Source organism: Dipteris shenzhenensis, chromosome 32 (assembly GCF_047967505.1).
Source record: "Dipteris shenzhenensis isolate YYH24624 ecotype China chromosome 32, Dip_SZ_1.0, whole genome shotgun sequence".
In the NCBI taxonomy this organism is placed as follows: Eukaryota; Viridiplantae; Streptophyta; class Polypodiopsida; order Gleicheniales; family Dipteridaceae; genus Dipteris; species Dipteris shenzhenensis.
In genome coordinates, this window is record NC_141627.1 from 39,666,899 (window position 1) to 39,693,714 (window position 26,816).

Here is a 26,816-nt window from a genome sequence, read left to right on the forward strand (position 1 = left end):
ACATGTCGCCAAATATTGTCAAATCTGACAAATAGCACACAATAAGACAAGGTCAATGTTGGGCATGAAGGTTCATATGGTCATGATCAATTTGGACTTCGGTTTCAAGGCTGCGCTCTTTATGCAGTTGTGTTTTAAAGAGAATTTTTTGATTGGCTAGTACTGCTAGTATGTCATGCAGATTTTAAACTATTCTTCTCAATGAGGAATGTAGATACTTACAGGTGCAGCTCAAGTACAAAAACTTCACAGATAGATTCCATTGGAAAACAACCATGCTTGTACCATTTAGTTCTTGGCATTCTCATATGCTGGTCATTTACACAGTTATGGACAGTTGCAGAGCTGTAATTCGAAGCAGCACATGATAATGAGCCTTCTACAAAACGATGCTTCTATTCCAAAGAGCTGTATATGATTGTGTTCCAGCTTGAATTGTTGGACCTTGAATGACCCTTCTAGAGACATGATGCTTCTTTTTCCAAAAAACTGTACATGACTGAGTTTGATGGGAATTTACAAGCCACCATAAACGTGCAAATGAAGATACTCTTAAGGATATCGTAATAAGAACTGGGACCAATCATAGTATTTAGCCTGCTGCTGGGGAACTTAACTCTGATGTCATTACAAAGTTATTGGCCGCTCTCAGGTCAGCAAAAGAACCTCAGTGGCAGAGCTTGACAATAGTAGTCTTAAAGAAAAACCCGATAACCCCAGCTCACCACAATATTGACTCTGCAAGGAGTAGCATCAATATATACCTCTTAGATGACTGGAATCACAAAATTCTAACATAGCCAGCATCATCAGCACAATATTTAAAATTTGTGCAATTTCATAGCATCATTAACGTTGCAATCACAACAATGTCACCCCAAGACTCTGGACACCTGCTTAGGATACGTGACTGCAAGAAACATTTAGTAATATACAGATCCCCACAGATGGTTACACCAGATGGATTCTTAAACCAGCTAGATCCAACAACAGGCTGAAGAGATTTCTGCCTGCCGCAAATATTGGCAGGTACATATCACTAGAAAAAATATACTCTTTAGCTTTATACCAACAATCAACAGTGGACCTATACAAGATCCAAACGCCTGGCATGAGGTTGTAGCATCTCAAGTCGCACTTGCAATTCAGACCTCCATTGTGAAAGAGGCGGTGGAGGCACTCCTTCATGCTCAATCACTGAAGGAGAAGAATTCATTTCAGGTTATAAAGTGTGTCTAATTCCAAAACAGCGGAACCCAAAATAGGTCAAAATTTTCTTACTGAAGCTTGCCGAAATGCTTCCCCACAGGCCTGCTATGAGCAACTTCTTGGTCTTCCACCAGCCAAGAGCAAATCCACCACAAAACGTGTTTCCACATCCTGTTGGGTCAACTGCAGGTCGGAGACAATAAATTTTCCTTCTGTCATTGGATTCTAGAAATTGGTCTTCATCAGACAGATTAGCAGTTTGGATAGTATGGAATGCTGGAATATCCCATGTTTCTCCAGTGTCTGCCCTGAATTCAAATGAGAAATGTCAAAACATTACCAAATGAACGCACTTTTAAATTCTTATGTTGCAACATTGATTTCTTCAGATCTTCTTACTCTTGCTCTTTATATCTCTGTCAGAACCATATAATAACAACAGAACATTCAATACTTTCTAGCTTTCTCTTCAATTACGAACCCTGAAACACACGTGTGGCCCTTGACTGTCAGCTTCATCAAAGAAAATTGATGAGACCAAATTGCAATAGGGAGCATCCTAGTCTTTTAAATATGGGATTTCATTCTGTGAAGGCATTTCATAGACATAGTGACTAGCATTTCATGCCATCAAACACAGAGCTGAGTAGGACATCTTACAATATGATTAATTGCAAGCATCATACTAATTGACTTGAGTGTACGGCCACATGCAGGGTTATGCAGAAAAATCTCTTAGTTTTACTCCATTTATTGGAAGTGCACCTGCCGAAATTGGCTTACAGAAATTTACAGGTACTTTTCACTATCTGGCATATCTAGCCATTATAAACATAGGCACACTACATAATCATTGTTTTTCATACAACCTGTTAATAAAGGCTGACCAAGGACAAGACCAACGCTTCCAAACTCTTCCAAGATAATTAAAGCGTGGATCTCAGAATGCTTTTGGAAGGGTTGGCTGGCATACTTCAAGGGCACCATGAAGCCATCAAAACCAGCACATAGTGGATCAAGAGATTCGGATATAAGAAGAGCTATGGCATAGTTTCCATCAAAACCAAAAGGCTGACCAAGGACGAGACCAACGCTTCCAAACTCTTTCAAGATAATTAAAGCGTAGATTTCAGAATGCTTTTATGAAAGGGTCGCTGGCATACTTAAGGGCACTATGAAGCCATCAAAACCAGCACTGTGTGGATCGAGAAGTACGGATACTAAGAAGAGCTATGGCATAGTTTCCAGTCCAGACTTTATGCTGAGGAATGGCATTTTAAACTGGCTCAAAGGGACCAAGTTTGAGATGAATTAATAGGCATGTGATTTTACGATAGTAGATGTCATTTAAAAGAGGCTCATGTTTAGACTGAGGGCCCCAGTTTAAGAAAATTAGGCAGATGAACTATGCCACAGTAGGCGGCACCAATGAGAATGCCAAAAACAAAAAAACAAAGTGAATGCCAAGAATTTTATGGGGCTTTAATGAAGAAAATGCAATTTATATTGGAATGATATTTGGTTTGAGATTTTGGCTGCTATTTATGGGACATCTAGCTTGGCATGCACAGGTTGTCAAAGAATGCTATCAAATCACTTTTGCTTTTGTACAGCTGTGCACATAAGGCTCAACTTTTTACAAATTGAAACACCGACTATGCCTCACATTTGAAAGAGCACAGGTCTTTCTTGCAGATTATATTGTTTGATGTGATTTAATGGACTCCAAAGCAACTAGCTTTTCTTTACAAGAAGACAAATACTTTCAGCATTACTGAGATAAACCTAAATGATTGCCAAACAGAGGAACAAAGCGGTAAGTTGTGACCTGCATTCGTGAAAAAGGAGGATCAGGGAAAGCTCTGCACTTGCCTGTGGACAATACAGCCTGAAGGTCCCCTTCTCAATGCCACTACCTACACACCAACATTGAATCTATCACTCGCTGTACAGTGGAGATGAAAATTGATACTATTTTTTCTATTCGAGTGATTCCAGCCTTCTTCCAGTCTACGCAGCATATGTTAGCACATTGTATACAAGAATTGGGGCCCGTTTTACTCCTGCAATATGAACATATCTTATGCCAAACTCAAATCACACTTAAAAAATCATAGCAACACAAAAAGAGATAGAAGATATTCACATTACAGTTGCTGAGCATTAATACACTCTGTAGCGCTTTCCAAATGGTAAGATCTATCCAGAGAGAATATCTGAGGTTTACTTGATGGCTAGTGAGACATGTCAAAAAATCCCTGCAGCACTCTTATGAGGTTTTAGCTGATTATAAAAGTACATGCTTCCCCATGGTTGCCACGTATTTATTTACACGGTCTGTTAAAAACTCCATATCCACCTATGAATTGGACTTCTCTAACGCATACGTTCACAGCACATGAGCACATATATACTACTGATAAAGCTACCATCCTTTGACAAGGGGGGAGTTTTCCTTGGATTCTTGTCCAAAAGTGGATGAAGTGATTGGGAAAGGAGAACAATTTAGTACAGGTGTCAGAATCTAGCCATGACCCTACCTCTGCACCAAGATCAACAAGACGACTGATAATTTCTAAAGGTGTGCCAGGACCAACAAGTGAAATTGCCTCCTTTTCATTAGGTGAAAACACGTGTGCTGATGTTATCAAGGCCCTGCAAACAGAGCAGAGGCACAGGAATAAATATGTTGCGTTCTAAGTTAAATTGTCCCAGACTTCATATAGACAATCCATGTCAAATACTTGTAATGAGAGACAGACCAAGACTACTGCCATACATAACCTTTACTGTTGTTCTTCAATAATACCCACCTCACTTCTGAAAGAGTTGGCATATCTTCTGCATGTGTATATGTTTCAATGCTGACAACCTCAGCTCCCGTGGCTTTCAGATTGTGTATGAATGGAACATCACGAGCACTAGGATGCACTCCGACATGGTATACTCTAGCTTTCCTATAAACATCAACTGATAAGATCTCTCTCTCTCTCTCTCTCTCTCTCTCTCTCTCTCTCAGGATATAGAAATTCAGGATAGGAGAGAAGTACCCTGAGTCAGACCATCTCCCACTATGGTTGACTCTTGGTATTCCAACTGAAAGAGAAGTGCAGAAATTTGCAGCCACTTCAAGAGGCTTCCGTATAGATCAAAACAAGCAGAAAGACTATGCCATCACGCTAGATGCAAAACTGAATGCAATGGCAATCACACCCACATGGGAAGCCCTCAGAAAAGCTGTCCTTGACACTGCAACGCAGGTTTTTGGAGAAATTTCCCAGGACAGAAAGAAGAGACATAAAGGGCTGCCCCACAAGAAATGGTATGATGATGAATGCAAGCAACTACGCAGTGAGCTGAAACATATTTCTGATATTAACCTCTACAGACAGAAGGAAAAGCAATACAATGCCCTCATGAGGAAGAAGAAAAGAAATTACATTTTAGAAAAGGAAAAATCTGATTTGCTTACATTCATCAAGAATCCCAAAAAGGGGTGGAAACAGATTAAGGGCCAGAAGAAAAAGGTCATGGGAAATATCTCTGATGAGGAAATGCTGGAGTATGTCACCAAGCTCTATAATCATGCCAATGCCACAGAAATGGGAAATGAAACAATGTCATATGCTTCAGCCAGCCCTTTCACTTTTGAGGATGTTGAAGCAGGGTTGAAAAAGATGGCAAATGGCAAGGCCTCTGACCACATCCACATGTGTGCTGAACTCTTCAAATGGACAGAAGACAGGGCACGACAATGGCTATCCCACATACTAACAAACGCTTTACATCATGGCTTCCCTCTAGATTGGCAAGAGAATTGGGTTCAGCCTCTATTCAAAGGAGGAGACAAAGATTCAGTCACCAATTACATGACTATAATGGTCAGTTCCACACTAGCTAAACTTTTTAGCACAGTGCTTGAGGAAAAAATCAGCAATTGGGCTGAAGAGGCCAAGAAGAGGGCCATTGGTCAAGCAGGCTTCTGTAAAGAACATAGAACTGCAGATCACTTGGTCACATTAAGAGTACTCATGGATGAGAGCAGGCTCAAAGGAGAAACTCTTCTGTGTTGCTTTGTAGATTTCAAGAAGGCATTGATACAGTCCTGAGAGGTGGCCTATGGAAAAGAATGCAAGACCTCGGAGTCCCTCTGGCACTAAGGGTAGGCATCTCTCACATATACGAGAAGGTATCATGCAGACTCACGCAAGAACATGGACTGTCAACCGCCTTCCAAAGTAATATGGGGGTGAAACAAGGTTGCCCTCTTTCACCCACACTATTTGGAATATGCATTGACAAGCTAGAAGAACTGATTAATGAATTTGCAGCAAAAGAAGGGATACAAGGGCCCAAGCTTGGGCTATGGACAATACTATTGCTCCTATATGCAGATGACGTGGTTCTTTTCGCTAATGACCATGACTCCATGCATCAACTATTACACGTACTACAGGTCTTTTGCACGGAAAGTGGGCTGCAAGTTAACACTGCCAAAACCAAAATGATGGCAGTATGCACCACCCGACCTGAACATCCCCCGGTTATCAGCTTTGAGGGGCAGCCCATTGAATATGTCAATACCTTTAAATATTTGGGAATCGACATACCAGCCGATCATAGATGGTGGCAATGTGCGCAAAGAAGGCTGGATACAGGTTGGGGGAAGTACTATCAATTTGAAAACGACTGTAGGCACACTGACACCCAGAACTAGAAGATTCGGAATATGTTGTTTGATGCATATGTGGTTCAAACAGTGTTATATGGAGTAGAAGTATGGGGGGGCAGCATCTCTCTCTCCACATGGAATGAGATTGAAAAAATGCAGAAAGCTTTCCTACGAAGACATCTAGGATTCAAGGCAACTATCCCTTATTCAGTCCTCTTATTGGAAACGGGCAGGCGGCCAATTGAATTCCATGCATTGATCAGAGTGATGCAGTACCTAGTGGAAGTACAACAAATGCCAAAAGAAAGATTGCCACATAGAGCATGGACTACTAGTATCAAACTTCAGAAGAATCATAAAAGCAAGATCATCTGAACAGGATGGGGGACAGATATAAGGAAATGGTTCAGCAGATGGAAAGTGGAATCATACCTGACTATGCCCCCTGAAAAGGTCAAGATGCAAGAATTCCAGTTGTCCCTACTATGCACTCTACAAACCCAATGGTTGACAGCAGAAAAGAGGACCAAGCTAGAATACTATCAAGATCAAATAAATCCTTTATGCTGGTCATCTTTCATGACACCACATGCCCCTGCTCAGCTATACATCAATACTCCCATACCTCTTCTCTATCGCAGGAATATTGCGAGATTCCGCACACGGTCACATACCTTGGCAATAGAGACAGGAGCTTGGCTAAATCTACCGCAACATGTCAGAGTTTGCAAATTCTGTGATTCGCAGACAGTAGAGACACAAGCACATATAGCCCTACACTGCCCCCGATATGCACACATCAGAGACGACAATCAGCATATACTGGCAGACACCACTCGTATCTCGTCAGTTCTCTCCACTGCCTCTCCGGCAACGTTGGGATCTTTTGTCACTCGTCTTTTTTTGTACCGTCAAGAACTTGAAAATTCTTGACCCCTCCACAACGGAGGAGATTTTTGTACTGAGGATTAGGTCCCATGGGTCATTTTTTGGCCCCCCGAGGATGATAATAAAATTCTGCTTCTACTTCTACTTCTACTTCTCTCTCTCTCTCTCTTTGTTTTGGGAAGAAAATCTTAATATTCTATATTATGAAACGGAGTCCCCAAAGTGGAGAGCTCAATATTACATCATCAAAAGATTTCATTATATGACAAGAAGACAACATAATCTATATGATGGGTTTGCAAAAAATCAAAGAAAGATTGCGCAGAGAGATTAAAAAAAAACTAAATTAGGGAAGGTGGGATCGCCAAAGACTCTGTGATTTCTATCTTTCCACAGAGTCCAGAGTGCCCAATAACGAACTAAAGTGAAAAAGCGATGAAAATTTTTACTTGGGCGGTAAAATCCCAAAAAGTTAGAAATGCTTTCCAAAATGAGCCGAGGGAAATGGAACCTGCAGTCGTTGAAGAAAACAAGAAATCACAAGTATCGGGACAAAGCCAACAGAGATGAAGCAAAGATCCCTTTGGAGCCAAGCATCTGTGACAACCAGTAGGAGCTATGTGTTGCCTTGCTAGGAGCTATCCAGACGGGAAAACCCCCAACATTGCCAGCCAGACGAAAAAGCGTTGGCAAAGAAGTTTTGAATCCCAAAGCTGCCACAATATAATCCTCCACTTTGTAGGGCGATTCATAAGCCAGACTTGATTCTCTCTTTAATGAAGAGTACAACCTTCAATCCTATGCTAAAGCTCAAGTTGCGGGACTGGTAGAAAAGGCTGAAGCATGCGAACAATACGTTGCCAGAGAGGTCGATAGTGGAACCCCAGACCATACTGTCTAGCAGCCAAAGGAAAAGATAACAAAGTCCCATCATCATGAAGAACATCATCGACAGACTGTATTCCTTTGAAACAAATAAAATAGGAACGTCTAGGCTCTTGCAAGGCTAGCGGAATATCAAAAATCCTAGACCAATGTAGGCTTTTCAGCTTGTAACAAGTTTCCTTGCAATGAGCCATTTGAGGTAAGATAGAATTTCCTTCCAATTAGAAACAATATGGAGACCAAAGGGCATGCCTTGACTGTACCATCTATATATCCGACAAGAAAGCTGCCAATGTCTAAATGCAGAATTGCACAGCAAATGGCGCATCATGGTAGCCTAGGGCTGATCCCCTTGCATAAACTGCAGCATCATTTTACCTTTATTGGCTAAAATGTGGATGTGAATATTAAAAATATTTAAACACCAATGCATTTTCAATGAAAAGATCCGCTGCATTGAAAGCAATCTGGGACTTTTAAGTCTCGCATGTAATTTCTCCCATAATCCCGAATGACTGATTGCATACAAGCAGCAAAAGCACTCCATGCATAATCAAGATCAATCTAGCATTGTTGCCCAATTGGCTGAATAGCATCACCAACCATTGTCTTATATGCATCATGCTTCAAGTAGCTGTTGTTAACAATAAGGTGTCATTTATGTGGTAGCCTATCAAAGGGCATTTCATGAAGAGATATCCTCAGCCATAAGGGAGCACAATCCAAATGTGGGAAGGCATAATCAACCCATAATTGACAATTGAGATAATCATATTGTTGTGGATGAACCATATACCATCAATCGAGATGTGCCTGATAAGATGATTGTGCACTGTGTTGAAAAGTATAACCTGGCAGCATAGGTTTCAATTCCTTCTAAAGATCAGCAAGATCGAGTTGAAGCAAGAATTGAGACCAATTATGACGCTCAGAGGCCAACATAGGAGTACCCAGAAGTATTATCCCCCTGCAGAGCGAGGCATTATTGAAATCACCACAAATAAAAGCATGATGTCTCCAAGGATAGTGTTGCATATTCTGCCAAATTATAAAGCTCTAGCATGAGAGGATTGAGGTGCATGAACCAAAAATTTCCCCCTCGATAAGAAATTGCATAACAATCCATCTGCCCCAGTTATCATTGAAAGCGACAGCAAGCTGAAGATCATGCTTTACCAAAAAGACAACACTACTTAAAAGATATCATAACCAACATAATGGCCTCGTCGTCCTACGTAAGCATGCTGATTGTGCTCTTGCATAGATACTATATCTGGCTGCTGTAATTGATGAATGTACCCCCAAACAAGTTTTCATTTACTTGCATCACATAAACCCTATACATTGAAAGTCAAGCATTTTATTTGTGACACTATACTTACATGTATGTACATTCCATGGCATACAAAAAGAAGAAAGTCATGACTGCATATCCTCCTGTTGATCGGGAGCGACGTGCAGCCTGAAGACCAAGCATCAAACCAACAACTTCATCTTCCGAAAACAAAGTACGACTTGCTGTCACAGCAGCCCATGTAATGCCCACCCCCAAATTTTCAGCTGGTGTATGTCCATTAGATGACGAACCATTCCATGTCCGAGGAGGTAAAGGTCTCCTAGCCGAGACCATTCTTCTGGAAGTCTGCGACGATTCAGCAACATCCTTATCCTTTGGTGGAGGTGGAAGTGAAGAAAGCAATGAGCGAAAGTCATTCCCACTAGAAGTGGCCGGAGCCTTTCCCTTATCCTGTGCTGCACTTATTGGTTTAGTGCCTTTATTTTTTACTACTGAAGGTCCAAGTGCATCTTCGTTTTGCACAGAAGGAGGCATAGCATCCGGTGGCATTTCATGCAAGACTAAAGGGCATTGCGAGGCCATACGCCCAATTTTTTTGCATTCAAAGCACAAGCCTGCAAAAAGACCCCATTTCAATTATAAAAAGCACTGCCCATAGCAACACTGTTAACTGTAACAGAGTATGATTCTGGAGTGGGGCGATCTGTGTCCCAGAGAATGCAGAATTATAGAGATATTGCCAGTTCCATACAGTTCATAAAACTGTATGGAATCCGTACCTGCTGCCTGCCCACCGTACAATCAGTCCATATAGTCAACTCCCTGCTCTTGTACCAGCTCATTGCCTCTGCTCCCCGAATCTGCGTACCTGCCTCAGCTTATTGCTATGCACAAGTGTCTTACAGATTGCATTGCACATGTGCCATTGCATTTTGGGACAGTTTTGGGGTTATTTTAGCTCACGTATTGTGCATTTCGAAGCCAAGTGTTGGCTGAAGGTTTATGCACATTTTGGATGCCTATTGAGCAAGAAACTGCTATCGCATTGTGAGCCAGTCTTTGGCTGAGATTCAGCTGATTTTGGGGCACAAGTACATTGCAATTTGAGCCAGTGTTTGGCTGTGATTCAGGATATTTTTGGGGCAGAAATATATTGCTTGATTGCATTTTGGTATCCCATTAGGGATTGTGTTTTAGGCAGATACTTTTGGGCAGGTTCTCTGCTATTTCAGAGCAGCCACTGTCAGTGTATGCCATTGTAGTGATTGCATAGCAATTAGTTGTCTTTCAGTTGCATTTTATTTGGAGGTACATTTGCCCTCATTCTTGAACTTGCAATCGTGTCTCTCAATGAGAATTTCGGTACCATGACTGAGGCAGATAAGTTGGATGGACCCAACTATGCTTTGTGGTCATTTACGCTCAAGAATATTTTGGTTGGCAAAGGCTTATGGGACATCGTGAATGGTGATGAGACTAGACCTGTTGGATCTAGCACGAGTGCATCCTCCACTACTAGCACTACCACTCAAGCTGCTACTACCACTGCCATGGAGGATCAGAAGAGGTTTGATCGCAGGGATGCCCAAGCTTTGTCTTTGATTGCATTATCAGTGAAGACACACATTAAGTCAACCATTAAGTCGTGCAAGCATGCAAAAAATGCTTGGGACAAGTTGAAAAGTATGTGGAATGTCAAGAATGAAGCCAGAAGCATTGCTTTGAACATTAAGCTCAATGACCTGTCCATGCTGGAAGGTCAAACTATTTCAGAACACATTGCTAAGATTACTAACATTCGAAATGAGCTTGCAGCCATTGATGAGGACATAGAAGACAAGAAATTGGTCTCTATCACCCTCAACAGCCTGGCTCCCTCATATGGCACATTTGGTACCTCCTTGAGCATCATGCTCAGAGGGCTGCTCCTCTCTCATTTGATGAGTTAGTTGGCTTGCTATTACAGGAAGAAACGAGGACTTTCAATGCTGCCTATTCCTCTAGTCAAGATGAGCAAGCAGTTGCCACTCATGGAAAGGGTAGATTTCAGCCTATAGGAGGTCATTTTCAGAAAAAGACCAGCCATGCCCATCATCCCAAGAGGAGGGAAATGCAAACACAAATGCAGGGAATGCAGATAAAAGTACAAAAGTGAAGAAAGGAATATGCAATTATTGCAAGAACCCTGGTCATTATATTGCAGAGTGCCAGAAATAGATTGCGAATGAGAAATGCACAAACACTAATTATGTTACACCAGCTGAGAATGCAAACGCTTCACTATCTCATGCAAATTTTGCACAAGAGAGAGAGTATTTTGTATTTACTGCATTTCAGGACAGATTTGGTGCCAGGGGGGATTCAGTTGCATATGATGCTTCTCATGCTTCATTTGGTCATTCTTCTTTCTTGCTATAGATACTTGGTATCTAGATAGTGGTGCATCTAAGCACATGACTCATAGGAGTGGGAGATGTTCCATCCTTCTGGATTCAGGAAAGAAAAAGTATATTCGTGATGTCTAGTATGTTCTCGACTTGAGAAAAAATCTTGTTTAAGTTCCATCCATGGCCCATGATCAGCACATACTCCTGGAATGTCAGGATGATCAATGCAGGATCAAGGATCCAAAGAAAGGGTATGAGATTGTGGCTACAGGCCAGCATGGGTCTTTATAAGCTTGATGCTCAACCCTATAATCAGCATGCTTTGGCTGTCTCGTATGCTACTCCTGCTGATTTATGGCATGCCAAGTTTGGTCATGCGCATCATAGAGCCATATATGCAAAATCATAGTATGATTGAAGGTTTGCCAAAATTACAGCAGCCCGCTCAAGAGGTGTGTGAAGGGTGTGCACTTGGAAGTTACAATGCCTACCTTTCCAAAAGGATGGCCCAGGTTCAGTAAGAGCACACAAGGTTTTGTAGATTGTGCATAATGATATTTGTGGACCAATGAATGTAACTACTCATAGGAGGTATCAGTACTTTGTTACATTCATTGATGACTATTTCAGGTTCATGTGGCTCTTTCTCATGAAATGCAAGATCAATGAAGCCATCCTGAATACAATCACCGCACATAATGATAGTGATTTTCAATGTGTTTCATGCGAGCATGAAAGACAGGATTGTTGCCAATGGCGATGCAACTCTGGTTGTCACAAAAGATCGGAGATGCCTCACCATCCTGAGCATGATGCAAATCATGCAGTAGTTTCCTTAATCACATACATTCCATAGTAGCTAAGTTTGCCGCTTTATATTCAGCTTCATGGAGGAGAGACAGACGCGGCTTTGCTTCTTACTGAGCCATGACATGCACGTGGACCCCAATGACAAGCAATAACCTGAAGTGGACTTGCGTCCATCAATGTCCCCTGACCAGTTTGAGTCTGAAAAAACACTCAGCAAAATGTCACCGTCTAGAGTATAATGCAGCCCATAAGAGAATGTACCATGTACATACCTGAGAACCCCTTTTGTTGCGTTCCAATGCGTGACTGTGGGGCAATGCATCAATGCATGAACTAACTGAGTAACCCTGTGGCATAGGCAATGCCTGGTCTAGTGGAACATAAGTAGATAAGACTGCCCACCAGCTGCCTGTAGAGTGTGCCATCAAACTTTTCAGCCTCATCATGCTAACTCAGCTTGATTCCCTTTTCCAATGGAGTGGCCATAGGTTTACAATTCTCCATTTTAAATTTCTGCAAGAGACCTTGGAATACTTTGTCTATGACATGCTGATCCCCCCTTGGGTTTGCCAAAACTCAATGCCAAGACAATAGTGAAGTAACCCAGATCTGTCATGTCAAATGTCTGAAATAAGATGGACTTCACTGCTGCAATTTTTTGCAAATTATTGCTAGTGAGTATAATGTCATCCACATATAGCACAAGAATCACCAAATCTGCATTTTCTTGCAGAATATAGAGATTGGGCTCTGTATGTGTATTCACAAAGCCCTAGGACAGAAGAAACTGATGTATCTTGTGATACCATGCACGAGGTGCTTGCTTGAGCCCATAAAATGCCTTTTTCAGCTTGCATACCTTGTGCTCTTGTCCCTCCACCACAAAACCTTGGGGCTACTGCACATGGACCTCTTTGAGATCCCCATTCAAAAAGGAAGACTTAACATCCATCTGATAGACTAACCAACCATAATTTGCAGCAAGAGAACAGACACAACGAATGGTAGTCATTTTGGCTACCGGAGCAAAGGTCTCCTCATAGTCTATTCCCTCTTCTTGAGCATACCTCTTGGAAACAAGACGGGCCTTGTGTTTCTTAACAATACCATCTCCATGATACTTGACTTTGTAGACCCATTTGGTGCCAACCACATTCTTGCCTTTGGGAGGATCAACCAAATCCCATGTACTATTTTTCTTAATGGATCTAATTTCTGATTTCATGGCTCCTTGTCATATGGGATGTCCCTGTGCATCGTCAAAACGCTGAGGTTCATATTTGGCTTCCATCACTGTAATCATCCACGCAAAATTGACGTGCTGCTAAGCACGTTTGGTGCTAGCCTTGGTTCTCCCTAAACTGGGCTGATCTCTGGCATCTACAAGAGTCAACCTAGTCCATCTTAGAATTGATTTTTCACTTGTACCATTGGGAATAGCAACTGGAAGTGCACCCAGAGTTACATCCTTTGCACGACGGTGATAGTGCTTCCAAGGCTGTCCCTCTCCAAGAGCTGGCTGCAAATTTGAAACATTTGAGGGAGAAGCATCCTCAACATGTGGCAACTCAGCTAGAGTTTGAGAGGTAGAGGGAATATCAATTAGAGAACCCAAATCAACTGTAGGAACCAAATCAGCATCATCCTCAAACTGAACAATATCCAGAGGTGTATCATCATACGGAGGCAAATCCTCATTGATGGGTTGCATGCTATCATGCTCAGCAAATAAAACATCCCTGCTTATGATTACTTTCCTTGTGGCTGGATCATAAAGCCTGAAACCTCTACTTTCAGTGCTATACCCCACAAAGATGCATTTAATGCTAGATCGATTCTGAGCCGGTACCAAAGCATATGCAACTGACCCAAATACCCTGAAATGATTCACCTTGGGCTTGTAGCCATAGAATGCCTCAAAAGGCATCCTGTCAACCAAGGCTTTTGTAGGGCATTGATTCTGAATATATGTGGCCATAACTATTGCCTCACCCCCAAATGCTTTTGACATCATAAATTTCAGCATACACAATGTCATTCCAAAGTCATGTTCTTCCTCCCTACAATTGGATTGTGTTGAGGTGTGCGTGGCACTCTTTTGTAATGCCTTATCCCATTCTCTTTCAAGTACCCTTCAAAGGCAGTTAAAGTGTACTCTCCCCCGTTGTCGAAATTGAGTGTTCCAATTCTAGAATTGGTCTGATTCTCAGCTAGTGCCTTGAACTCCTTGAACCAATTGAACACTTCAAATTTGCATGATGAGGCTGAAAAGTTTGATGGCACACTCTACAAGCAGCTGGTGGGCAGCCTTATCTACTTATGTTCCAGTAGACCAGACATTGCCTATGCCACAAGGTTACTCAGTCAGTTCATGCATTTTCCCATAGTCACGCATTGGAACGCAACAAAAAGGGTATGTACATGGTACACTCTCTTATGGGCTGCATTATGTTCCAGATGGTGACATTTTGCTGAGTGGTTTTTTAGTCTTAGATTGGTCAGGGGACATTGATGACCGCAAGTCCACTTTAGGTTATTGCTTCTCATTGGGCTCCGCGTGCATGTCATGGCTCAGTATGAAGCAAAGCCGCGTCTCTCTCTCTTCCAGTGAAGCTGAATATAAAGTGGCGAACGTGGCTACTATGGAATGTATGTGGTTAAGGAAGCTACTGCATGATTTGCATCATGCTCAGGATGATGAGGCATCTCCAATCTTTTGTGACAGCCAGAGTTGCATCGCCATTGGCAACAATCCTGTCTTTCATGCTTGCATGAAACGCATTAAAAATCAGTATCATTATGTGTGGCATTGTATTAAGGATGGCTTCATTGATCTTACATATTGTTTCACTGAGGACAATGTGGCGGATATCTTCACGAAAAGCCTGTCAGCACCTCTCTTCACACGTCATCGACATGGCTTGGGAATTATAGACATTCAAACAATGTCAAAGGGTGTTGTAAAATGACATTGTTTTTCTTTGTACTCCCATAGGTTGCTATATCCACATGTGGATGAATTTATGCAACCATGGCACTTTAGGTACTTCAGGTACTTCTGAGATCATTCCAGAGTACTTCAGCCATATCATTGAGGGGGGATTGCTGCATGCAATGCTTAATAATACCTAGTTGGTGACCAAGGCAAAACATGGACCATTTGTTGTTCATAGAAAAGAGGAGAGCGCTCCAATAACATATGTTTATGGTGCTCATCCACCATAATAACTTTTTAAAAAGCCATTCTCTCTCTCTCTCTCTCTCTCTCTCTCTCTCTCTCTCTCTCTCTCTCACACTTTTTTTTTTGGGTAAAATCCAGTGCAGTGTATTTATATTGTCATAACTTTACAAGAGGGAAAGTCTCTAAGATGGAGAGTATCCCACAGATCAAAAGCATAAAAAGAAAAGCTCAATGCAAGATGCATGTATATCACCCTCATGGCAGGCATCATATAAAGATTGCCGCAATGAGGCTCTGAAAGATTCATATGACTTTTGAAACTAGCGGCCCAAGTATGCCAAATTATGCTCTTCCCAGATTGTCCAAAGAGCCCAATATCTCACCCATGAGAAAAAGAGTGAGTATTGAGATAAAGGCCTCCTAAATCTGCCAAATAACCAAAAATGTTTCCCAAATATGTGACTCGGGAAACGGAGGCGAAGGAGCGTGACACAGTAAGCAGGTGGGTGGTGCAATGTGATGTTTGGCAAGTGTGATTCCCACTGACAATGTGCCGGTCATGCATCTCCAAAGAAAAAGTCTTTGTTTCAAAGGCATTTTACACCTCCATAATAGTCGGAGATTCTTCCGCCACCATGAAAGGGGCTGCCTGATATGCCACAGAGTATTAGCATATTGATGAATCCAAGGGGCAGGCTGAGGAAGCTTGTAGACTTTGATGGAGGTCAAATTAGGCAGAGGAATAGGACGAGAGCATGTAGCAGAGGGGTACAATTGCCAATCCATAAGCCTGTCTGTGTCAGCCACAGGGGGAATAGGTAGAAAAGGATGCAAGAGATCAGCAATTTTCTTCCATATCAATCTGTGATGCATTCCCAATGCATAAGAGGCAGTGGCCTGAGGAAAAGATAAGACATGGCCGTGATCATCTACCACATCATTGATGTATCTAATTTCCAATTTCATGAGATTATATTCCCGAACCGGTTCCTATAAAGCAAGTGGAATGTCAAAAATGGCACTCCAATGAATACTTTCTTTCCTCATTGAGTTTGTCCCCGAATGATTATCAGGAGCCCATTTGACTTTAGACAGCACTTGTTTCCAATCCAGTATCAGAGCAGTAGAGAAAGGGCATCCAGGAATCTTCCCTACAAATCTCCCAATGACAACCTCCCAATGATCAGTAGTCCAATGGCCATAAGCAGTTGTCCTCATGTTGACACACATGGATGCTATCATACAAGTCCATGGCTGTTTTTGACGGAAAAAGGTATGGAGCATAGTCGCCTTCCTTGCAAGTACATGATATCTGATATTTAGAACATTAAGTCCTCCATGCATCCTAGGGGAGCACACCATTTCCATCTTCAGCAGTCTCAATGCTTTCACAACAGTTTTTGTCTTCCATAACAGCTCCATAGCTTGAGACATAAAGGCTGAGATATCTCTAGAGGACCAATGTAGCAAAGGCAAAAAGAACTAAACATAAGACATTACAATAGACTGTACTATTCTGAGCCTGACATGAAGTGGCCAAGTAGAAATTTTCCAATATTCCAATTTATGTTGAAGTCTTTGGAAGATCCATTTTAGCTGCTGCTTCCTGGTGATATGCCATCCTATAGGATATCCCAAATGCCTGACTACATCTTTGGAATGCACTATCTGACCAGGCCAGAGAATAGAATGCCAGTCACATTGTTTCAGGGGAAGCAATTTGGATTTGTCAAAGTTGACATGCAATCCCGCTGCTAATCCATACAATGATAATGTGGTCATAAGCATGCAGACTTCCCGAGGAGAGTTCTGTGGCATAAAGAAGGAATCATCAGCATATGCCTGTGCCAAAAAAGATGCAGCCCCAGGGATTTTAAGACCAGTCATCTGTCCTGTTCTTGTAAGATGATCAAGATACATCAGGAGGGGATGAGTCGCAATGGCATAGAAAAGAGCACTGAGGGGGCAGCCCTGTCTGACTGATCTACCCAATATCCATGACCGAGATAGATGACTTCCGAGAATGCACTGGGAAGTAGAGCTAGAATAAAGCCAATAAATTGCATTTGCTATCTTGGGACCAAATCCCAACTTTGTCATGGTTTGAGAGATAAAATCCCATTGTACAGTGTCAAATGCCTTAGTGATATCTACCTGCAATATGAGCACATCTTGATTCGAGTACTTAGCATATTCAATTGCAGTAAATGCATTGGAGATATTGTCATGGACTTGTCTTCGCGGCACAAACCCTTACTGATGAGGATGAAGGCCCGCATTCAGTATCCCATGAAGCCTATACACAATCATTTTGGCAATGAGTTTGTAAACTATAGGCATCAAAGTAATAGGCCTCCAATCTGACATATGATCACATAGATTTTTTTTTGGCACAAGTTTGATTATGCCATGCTTCCAAAGGTGCGGCAATTGATTTTCTTGCCAAGCAACATTGATCATTTGTAAGAGAACATCTTTCAAATCATCCCAAAAAGAAATATAAAATTCCACCGTAAGACCATCCTAGCCAGGGGACTTGTATTTGCCGAGATGGGACAATGCATTATCAAGTTCCGTGTCAGTAAAAGGTCTCTCAAATAAAAGAGCATCATCCATTTCCACTATCCCAGAAACATATTGAAGAAATTCAGTACTCGCATCAGTCATTTGATTTGATGGGGAGCCAGGGGTAGAGAACAGTGTCTGGAAGTAATTTTGGCATTCATCTTGGAGATCAGAGAAAGAGTGCGTCCAAGAGCCATCTAGCTTCCTTACCCTTAGACATGAGTTTTTCTTTCGAGTGGCATGCAGGCCCTGGAAGAAGGCTTTTGATGAGCAGCCCTTATCCATGAGGGGCTTCATTCTTGCTCTAATCTGCCATTTGTGCAATTTCCGCTGATCATTATCAGTCAGTTTAATCCGGGCTTGTGAGAGGGAATCATTTTCTGATTCAGGGAGAGGCCTTAAATGTGAAAATTCAGTCAACTGTTGTGCTGTCCTTTTTGCCCATTTGACCTCATTCCTCCATGTAGCCATGTGCCAGTTTCCATACTCCCTAATGACATTCTGTATACGAGAGACAAAGCTGTCCCAAGCATAATTCATGTCCTCCTGACCATGCAAAAGCAAGGGATGAATTGCAAATCTGATCATTTTCTGAAAATATTGATGTCGAAGATAAGCCTGATTAACATGCAGTAATCTGTTGGAAAGAGTCGGCAAATCATCCAGTGGCATACCAAATTGCAGATTTAACCATAATGGGGCATGATCTGACAAGCCCAATGAGAAATCTATGAGGAGATGAAGGCTAAAATCTGCATATTGTTGTGGATAGAACAAATACCATCTGTCAAGCCTTGCCCAGTATGTGGTAAATGCATTATGATGAAAAGTATATCCGGGCACTGACCCTTGTAGAAGCAGCCATAAATCTTCAGCCTGCACAGAAAGAAGCATGCTATCCCATTTCTGTCTTTTCGATGAAAGCATATGAGATCTTGAAGTGGTGTTATCTCTCAGCAGAGGAGAATTGTTAAAATCTCCACAGATAAATGCATTGGATCTCCATGGATATTTGCTTAAAGAATCCCATAGAGAAGCCCTCATGGCAGAGGTCTGGGAGGCATAAACTGATGCAAGCTCAAGAATGTCACCATTGACATTACATTGTATGACTATCCATCGGCCACTGCTGTCATTGAATGCTAACTGAGGCTCCAGCTCATGTCTGACCATTATGCATACACTTGAGTAGGTAGTGGTACCAGCATAATATATATCATAGCCGCCAAAGTGATCATGATGACCAGCCTTTGAGTGTTGATTATGCTCTTGCAAACAAACAATATCTGGCTGCATTTTATGTACATAATTCCAGAAAAGCCTCCACTTTGAGACATTGCAGAGGCTCTGTACATTGTATGTAAAGCACTTAAGTGTTTGATGCATGAAAGAGATATATACAGGAAAGTATAAGTATGAAACAAGATATCAGAGAGGCAAAGCCTCTGCCTGCATGGGTTGCAGGCTTTCATGATCCATAAAAGATATGGCATTCTCCCCTTCTTCAGAATCACATATGGGGATACCCTTCTTCAAAACCCCCACCCAATTTTGAAGGACAGGAGCTGAAGTAGAAGCCTGTCCTGGTAAGGGAGAGGAAGCATCCCATTGCCGAGATTGAAAGGGGCGTTGCTTCAATACAACCACCTTCTTAGGCTATTGAAAACCATCCCGATCTGTCCCCACAGATTCCTTCATCTTCTCTTTTTCTTTTTCTTTCCCTTTTCCAACAAGTGATTGCACCTGATTAACTGGTTTAGCATTCTTTGCTCCATTTCGATTTGCTGCCTTGGCTTGCAAATTCTCATTCTTTTCCCTTGTCTGAGGCGGCAAGGCAGAGGCGGCAAGGCATTAGGAGGGGGTTGATGCAAAACCATTGGGCATTCAGAGGCTAGATGCCCAAACTTGTGGCAGGCAAAGCAAGCGCCTGCAAATACACCCCATTTCAAGTCAAAAAACTTTTTTCCCAATTGCACACCCTCAACTTCCACTGCAATAGAAGGAGGGGTAGGTGTGTCAGTGTCCCAAAGGATGCAAAATCTGTTACGATTTCCCATGGGGCGTGGAGGACACCTGTCCCAATGAAGCGGCCAGGCCAGGCAATTCTTCATGCATATAATCCGGGAAGTTAACAACCTCAACCCATACAAGACAATGATGGCGTATAAGACTTTGGTAATCCTTGTTTGGGGACCAAGGCATGGCATGTACCATCTGCTTCCCGTAGAAGAGGGGAGAAAGCTCAAGGAGCCTCTGCTTGCACAAAGCATCTGATAAATGCACCTCATAAAAGCCTCTGGAGGCAAAATAGACACCCTCTACAAAACATCCTCCAAGGATAGACTTGATCCATTGCGCAACATCACTGGCGGTTGGGATTCTTCCTGGAAAGAAAATAATTACCGCGGTTTGAGATAGCTTCCTGAGAGGATTCACAAGGGAGGGCAATTTCAATTTGTATGTGACCTCCAGAACTGGTTTGCCCCATTCTTGTCGTGACTGCTGAAAGTCATCCTTAAGTGTATCAAACACATATTGAGCTTCCATAGTAAGCTCATCATCCTGTGATGCAGGCTGAGAAGGACGACGCTTGGCATCTGCAGATCTTTCTTTTCTAGCATATGTACAGACATCGGAACCTGAAGCCATGATTGAGATATGGCAAAGCAAGGAAGAAATAGAGTGAAAGACAAAGCAGACAGAGAAAATGTACGGACAGGCACAGGGAGAAGATGCAGTACAGTACGGCAGAGGCTGTACGAAAAAGCTGTACGGAAGGCCTTGTACGGGATATGCTGTATGAAACAGCAGGAAGAACTGTACGGAAAGTACTGTACGGACGAAGGGGCGCTGTACAGAAAAACCTGTACGGAGGATCGTACACGGGATGAACTGTACGGAACAGCGGGAAAGCTATATGGGGATTCTGTACGGACAAAGGAGTGCTCACGAAAAATGTACGAAACTGTACGGGAAGAAGCAGGGTGGTACGGGGAAGCTGAGTGCACTGAAGGTGTCACGTCATACGGAAGGGCTGACAAGAAACATACGGAAAGACGGTGAACTGTACGGGCCTGCACGCCGGGAGAGTCCGTACGACGATCGTACGGACATACGGACGGAGGGGGAGAAACCTGGGAGGGTATCGGGCGCCTTCACTCACCGTCGCTCACAGCAGCCCTGCTCTACGTCTCTCTCTCACACACTGCACACACACTTTTTTTTTGTAAAATCCAGTGTATCTATATTCTCATAAATTTACAAGATGGGAAGTCTCCCACACACTGACATTAGACTCCAAACTAGAGCCCAATGTAAAAAACTCAAAAACAGATAGAGAACACTTCAAGGCTAGTAGCATCCAAGTCCCTTGTAGCAAAACTGTCATATAAGGATTGCTTGAGGGATTGCTCTCACACACTGCACACACACACACACACATACACACACACACACACACACACACCATCTCTCTCTCTCTCTCTCTCTCACACACACACACACACACTTTTTTTGTGAAAACTCTGAATGCTTTATATTACAAGATAGCTAACCAGGTTGAGACGAGCAAGCTGAAATATTACATCAAGTGAAAATGTCCATATAGGACAAATATACATCCTAATCTATGCAGTGAGTTTGCAAACAATCGAAGAGCGATTGTTGCAAAGAATGACCAAAAAAAACAAAAGTAGAGAAAACTGGATCACCAAAGACTTTGTGGTTTCTATCTTCCAAAGTCCAGAGTGCCCAGTAGCGAGCCTAGGTAAAGAACAAATCAAATTCCAGCCGTTTAGGATAGATCCCAAACAACCAAAAAAGCTTGCCAAAAGAAGCCTGAGAAAACCGCAGTCTCAATCTTTGTCGGAGGATGCCCTTGGAGCTAAACACCGATGACAGATAGATGGAGCAATACATCTGCATGATAAAAGCATAAAAGCTGTCCAGACCGTACAACCCCCAACAGAACATAAAAAGACATGTTGGCGTAATGGAATCTTGGAATGCCAAATCTGTTTCAATCCTGAAGCCCATCTTGGTACTTCACGGAATGCGCAAGAGGTAAGCCAGGAAACCTCTGCACCACCTGGTTTGGCTAACCTAACATATGAAAGGCTAGTCCACACAGTTGTCTCAAAGCATGCCACTTTCAAGGATGCAAAATATCAGGATACAGAATTCATAGCTACCCCCAACCAGGCCTTAGCTCCCACTGCAAATTTTAAAGAGGCACAGACTACACTTGAGGAGGAACCAGACCTGAATGAAACCTATAGGGAAAAATACAGATGAAGTAGAGCCTATTGCTGCTAAGGTAGCAGTAATGGATCTAAACTCAACCCACACCATCAAGGTCCATCCGATGGACTATTTCTTGTAAGGGTTCGAGTCTTCCACTTTTTTGCCAAAAGTTTTACCACCAGGTGTGCTAGGTGTTAAGGGTGCATAGTTGCCAAGAGTTTCTGAAACGGGAAGTTTCAAATGGGTTTCATACGTTTGAAATGGGTTTCCAAAAATGAATGAAACGGGTTTCATTCGGAATGTGAAAATATGTGCATTTATGCCTAGGGTATGCATCATGCCTCTTTGTAATAATCCCCACCTGTACCAGCGGTTGATGACCAGAAGTACCAGACAAAGTTGTGGAGAAGTCAGCAGGGTGATTCAAAGACAAGACCATGAAGCAGCACTGGAGACACACGCCAAGGATGCCTCATACCAGGAAAAAGACCATTGGGTCACAACAGAGGAAGAGGATGCTATCCAAGAAGATGATGAGCACAGTGATGGTATTGAAGAAGACACTCATGAGTCTGCGGAAGAAGAGGACGACCACATAAATGATGTACTGGCTGAACACAATGATGGTACTGGAGAAGACACTCATGGATCTACATAAGAAGAGGATGACCACGTACTTATTGATGTCATTCGAAGGCGGGTGGTGCCGAAAATGACGCTTGGAAGGATTATTGAATCCATTGTGCATCCTGACCAACCCAAAAGAGGCATACAGGGAGAAGAAGATGTCGCGGACCTTGCTCTACTCGACTTATACATGTCACAAGCTGACCCCCAAACGACACAGGAGGTTCTTGAAACTACATACGAGGTGGATGGACTATTACAGGTCAACCTACCATCGATACAAGGGGAAGTATGAGAACTTAAGAGATATCATGGACACCATTGAGGAGGAGAAGCAAGACGATACACGATCGGGAGGATCGGCAGCTCCTTGAGGCTCCCTTGGTGTGCCACTTGACCTCCCTTTTGGAGCGCTCCCACTTTTGTATATAGCAGTTTTTGGTTTACTGTTCCTTGGATCGAGCTCTCACTTTGGTTTACTGTTCCTTTGATCGAGCTCTCACTTTGGTACATCGCAGTTTTGGTTTACCACTCTCATCATCCAGCAAGCTGTTGCTCCTGGACATGTCTTTCTTCTTCGGAGATGAATGGTCTTTGCAGTTTTGGTTTACCGCTCTCATGATCCAGCAAGTTGTTGCTCCTGGACATGTCTTTCTTCTTTGGAGATGTATGGTCTTTTTCTCAGTGATATACATGGACCTTACTACTACATGGCATGATTAGCATGGTGTCATCTTTTGATCTTGGGTTGTTTTCATCCACTGTAAGGCCATGATTTACTCTGCATTCTCTTTTATTTCAGCTGATGTTTCCTCTATCAAGCTCTTGGACATGTCTTTCTTCTTTGGAGATGTATGGTCTTTTTCTCGGTGATATACATGGACCTTACTACTACATGGGATGATTAGCATGGTGTCATCTTTTGCTCTTGGGTTGTTTTCATCCACTGTAAGGCCATGATTTACTCTGCATTCTCTTTTATTTCAGCTAATGTTTCCTCTATCAAGCCATGAAACATTGTTTTATTCTGTTTGGTGCTATGGGGCCACGAGCTTTTGTAATTTTTTTATTTTTTTTAATTTGCAACATTGTACTCTCCTTCACTTTTGGGACAGCCTTGTACTACTACTCTTCTGGAAAAGCTTGGCCTCTGTATAATCCATTCACCCCATTCACCGGGACGGTGAATGATAGTGGCGGGGGAAACTGTTGCAGATATTCAAGTTCAAGCATTCAAATTCAAGCTGAGCTGACCAGGTGACAACTATGTCATGGAGCTGTCCAGATGACAACCATGTCACCGGTCCGCAACCAAGTGACAACTATGTCAGGGAGCTGTCCAGATGACAACCGTGTCACCGGGTGACAACCATGTCAGACAGCTGACCAGGGTGACAACTATGTCAGACAACTGACCAGATGACAACCATGTCAGCGAGCTGGCCAAATGACAACTATGTCGGTGAGCGAACAAGGTGACCGTAATGTCACCATGTCAAGCAAGTGACAACTATGTCAACTAGAGATAGAAATAACCGTGGTCACTTGCGTACTCCGACGAGATCTCTCATGAGCCCACCTATCAAAACTATGTCAATGGTGGTGCAATGGTGGTGCAGGGGCAGCCAGCCCAAGATCTCACATGGAGAAGATAAATGCACACCAACAGTCAGTCAGTTAGAGGGCTACAGAGAGGTGAACATGGGGTATCGAAGAGGTGCACACTCTGACTAAGCGGCGCACAGAGAGGTGAACATGGGGTATCGGAGAGGTGCACATGGGGTAATCATATCACACTGGGAGGAGGCTGGCAAGTCAGAAGTGGTTGAAGCCATGAAGAATCCTAGGGATGGAATGGCTAAGAGACCGAGAGCCACCACCAATGGGAGGGAGGAAATGAGATTTTCAGCGAGAGAGAGGGACCCTCCACGAGAGCAGAGGGGATGAAGGGGATGGGGAAAGGATGGAGAGGGCATTCGATGATTGTAAGGGGAACAGGAGAGTGACAAGGAGTTTTTGGGGAGTCAGCAGGAGCTCTCCTAGTCTAACGTTGTGGTGTCCCACTGGTGTACTTCTCTTCTACTCTGAATACTATGCTTCTCCCCCTCTCTGTTCGCAACTATAGCTTCCCTTCATCTCGTGTATTCCCCTCTTCATCCCCCTTCACTTGGTATAACAGTCCCTATGTTATGTGGCTTGAGTTCTCTTGTGTCCATGTTGTGGGATGGCTCTTGTAACTTCGTTTCGCTAGGCCTTGCATCACTCTTGCACCTCTTGCACTCGCTCGCACCTTCGGCGACACCATTGTTTTCATGTGTTCCATCGTTGACAACATCATTCTGCATGCACCATCGTCATTGACAACATCGTTCTACATGCACCCTCGGTGACACCAGTGGCCCTCGCTTAGTTGCTCCTCACACCAGTGGCCCTAGGCCTCCGGTAACACTTCCGGAAATGTTAGGACCCCCCCCCCCCCCCTCAGACAGAGGTGGACGGGGAGGTGCAGGAAGAGGTACCAATTTTCGAAGACCCATCATGTGTTACGGATGTGGAGAGTACGGCCTCTACCAAGATGATTGTACACAGCCATTTGAGGGACCCTCTTGTACACAGTGCAACACAAAGGACCAATACACCAAAGATTGTCCCAATAGAAGAGTGGAACCAGCATCTCAAGTCTATATGGTTGATGTAGTAGTGACGGGGGAGAGCAACAACCCCCACTTGATCGGTGCAATAAGGTCACAAACAAGAGGTGACAAATGTAAGGACGACTCAGAATCAGCACCGGAGGCCTCATCACCGACCAGTAACATAAGTGTATCCCCACCAAAGTCATCCTCTCCCTGCAAGGTACATAGTATGCCGAGGAATAGACCACCCTTGCTTTCTCCTGATAGTGGATCATAAACAATTCCGAAGAACACACAGCCATCAAGGTCTGCCACCACCTCCAAAAGTGCCTCATTTTTCGGTGATCACTCTATGCCTTTAAGGTACCAGGAGGTGGTTAAGAGTGTTACCAGAGATCTTCAATCTAGTTCTGAGGATGAAGGTAGCACAACTCAGTTTCCTTCCCACAAGTCCAGAATAGTGAGGTTTGCAATGGAGGTGACAACCCTAGAACAACACAGGGAGACTACGGCACAAGTAGGTCCATCCACTTTTTCCCCAAGCCGCACACTCAACAAAGAGAAGGAGATGGGGGTAAGACCTAGTGGTGCCCAAGAAAAGGGGAAAGGGGTGATGGAAGAGACACCACAGGAGACAATGACTCACAATACAGAAGTGCATCCTCGCCCTCACATAAGCTTCGACCCTTGGCCAAAAGCTAGGAGGATGAGGTCACAAAAAGCTACCACTAGTGTCCAGCACTGCTCTTTGTTTGAAGATCTCATGGATTTCAAGCCCAACATCACTCTACGATAACTTTGTTTGTTATCTCCCCAAATCAAGCATCAAACCATTCCATTTCTCAATCACATGCCAGGAGGACGACATAGGGGATCCATTCGGAGTGAGCCCACACCGGAGACAATACCGGTTCAACATGGGTTGGCACCAGATCACTGCTCCGCCTACGCTGCCCTCACGTGTGAACAAAGTCTAAAGCTCACGATGGATATTAATGGAGTAGAGCCAAGGGACGTCTGTCAGCCGCTGCCACCATCTTTGCCTCTTCATCGGGACCCCTCCTTGTTCTACTTCTCTCAACACACTGCGCTCTCCTCTGTTGAACTCTCTTCTACGGCACAACGTTACCTCTTATTTCATGCATGTCCCTCGTCAAAAGGACAAGCCTAGGTTGCCTAAAGACACTCTCTTTGCGGGATTTCACTCCGCTAGGGCCAACAATGGCGTCACCAGACAAACGAATCACAGTTGACCAGGGTGCTGGGTAGACACCACAGAGCACTTCCAAACGACCTAAAGCAGATGCAGATTCACCATCCTCTGAAATAATCACTATCATCTCGGATGAGGGGCTATCCCCTCTTTCTAGTTCCTTCGATTCTTCAGATCATGGGGGCTCTGATTATCTGCCTCCCA

The 26,816-nt window shown here is 43.3% G+C and overlaps 1 protein-coding gene across 2 annotated transcripts in view; it reads right to left on the bottom strand.

The window, feature by feature from the left end:
• Positions 1 to 393: 393 nt before the first annotated feature.
• LOC147880735 (uncharacterized protein C16C9.01c-like) overlaps positions 394 to 26,816 on the bottom strand; it is a 137,186-nt gene continuing 110,763 nt past the window's right edge. For both annotated transcript variants that reach the window (XM_087371021.1, XM_087371020.1), the window contains 5 exons: positions 4,023 to 4,166; positions 3,750 to 3,864; positions 3,082 to 3,125; positions 1,282 to 1,517; positions 394 to 1,197 (listed from right to left, as the gene is read on the bottom strand). In XM_087371021.1, coding sequence (XP_087227147.1) covers positions 1,088 to 1,197; positions 1,282 to 1,517; positions 3,082 to 3,125; positions 3,750 to 3,864; positions 4,023 to 4,166 — 649 coding nt within the window. In that variant the 3' untranslated portion in view covers positions 394 to 1,087. The remainder of the gene's footprint in view (positions 1,198 to 1,281; positions 1,518 to 3,081; positions 3,126 to 3,749; positions 3,865 to 4,022; positions 4,167 to 26,816) is intronic.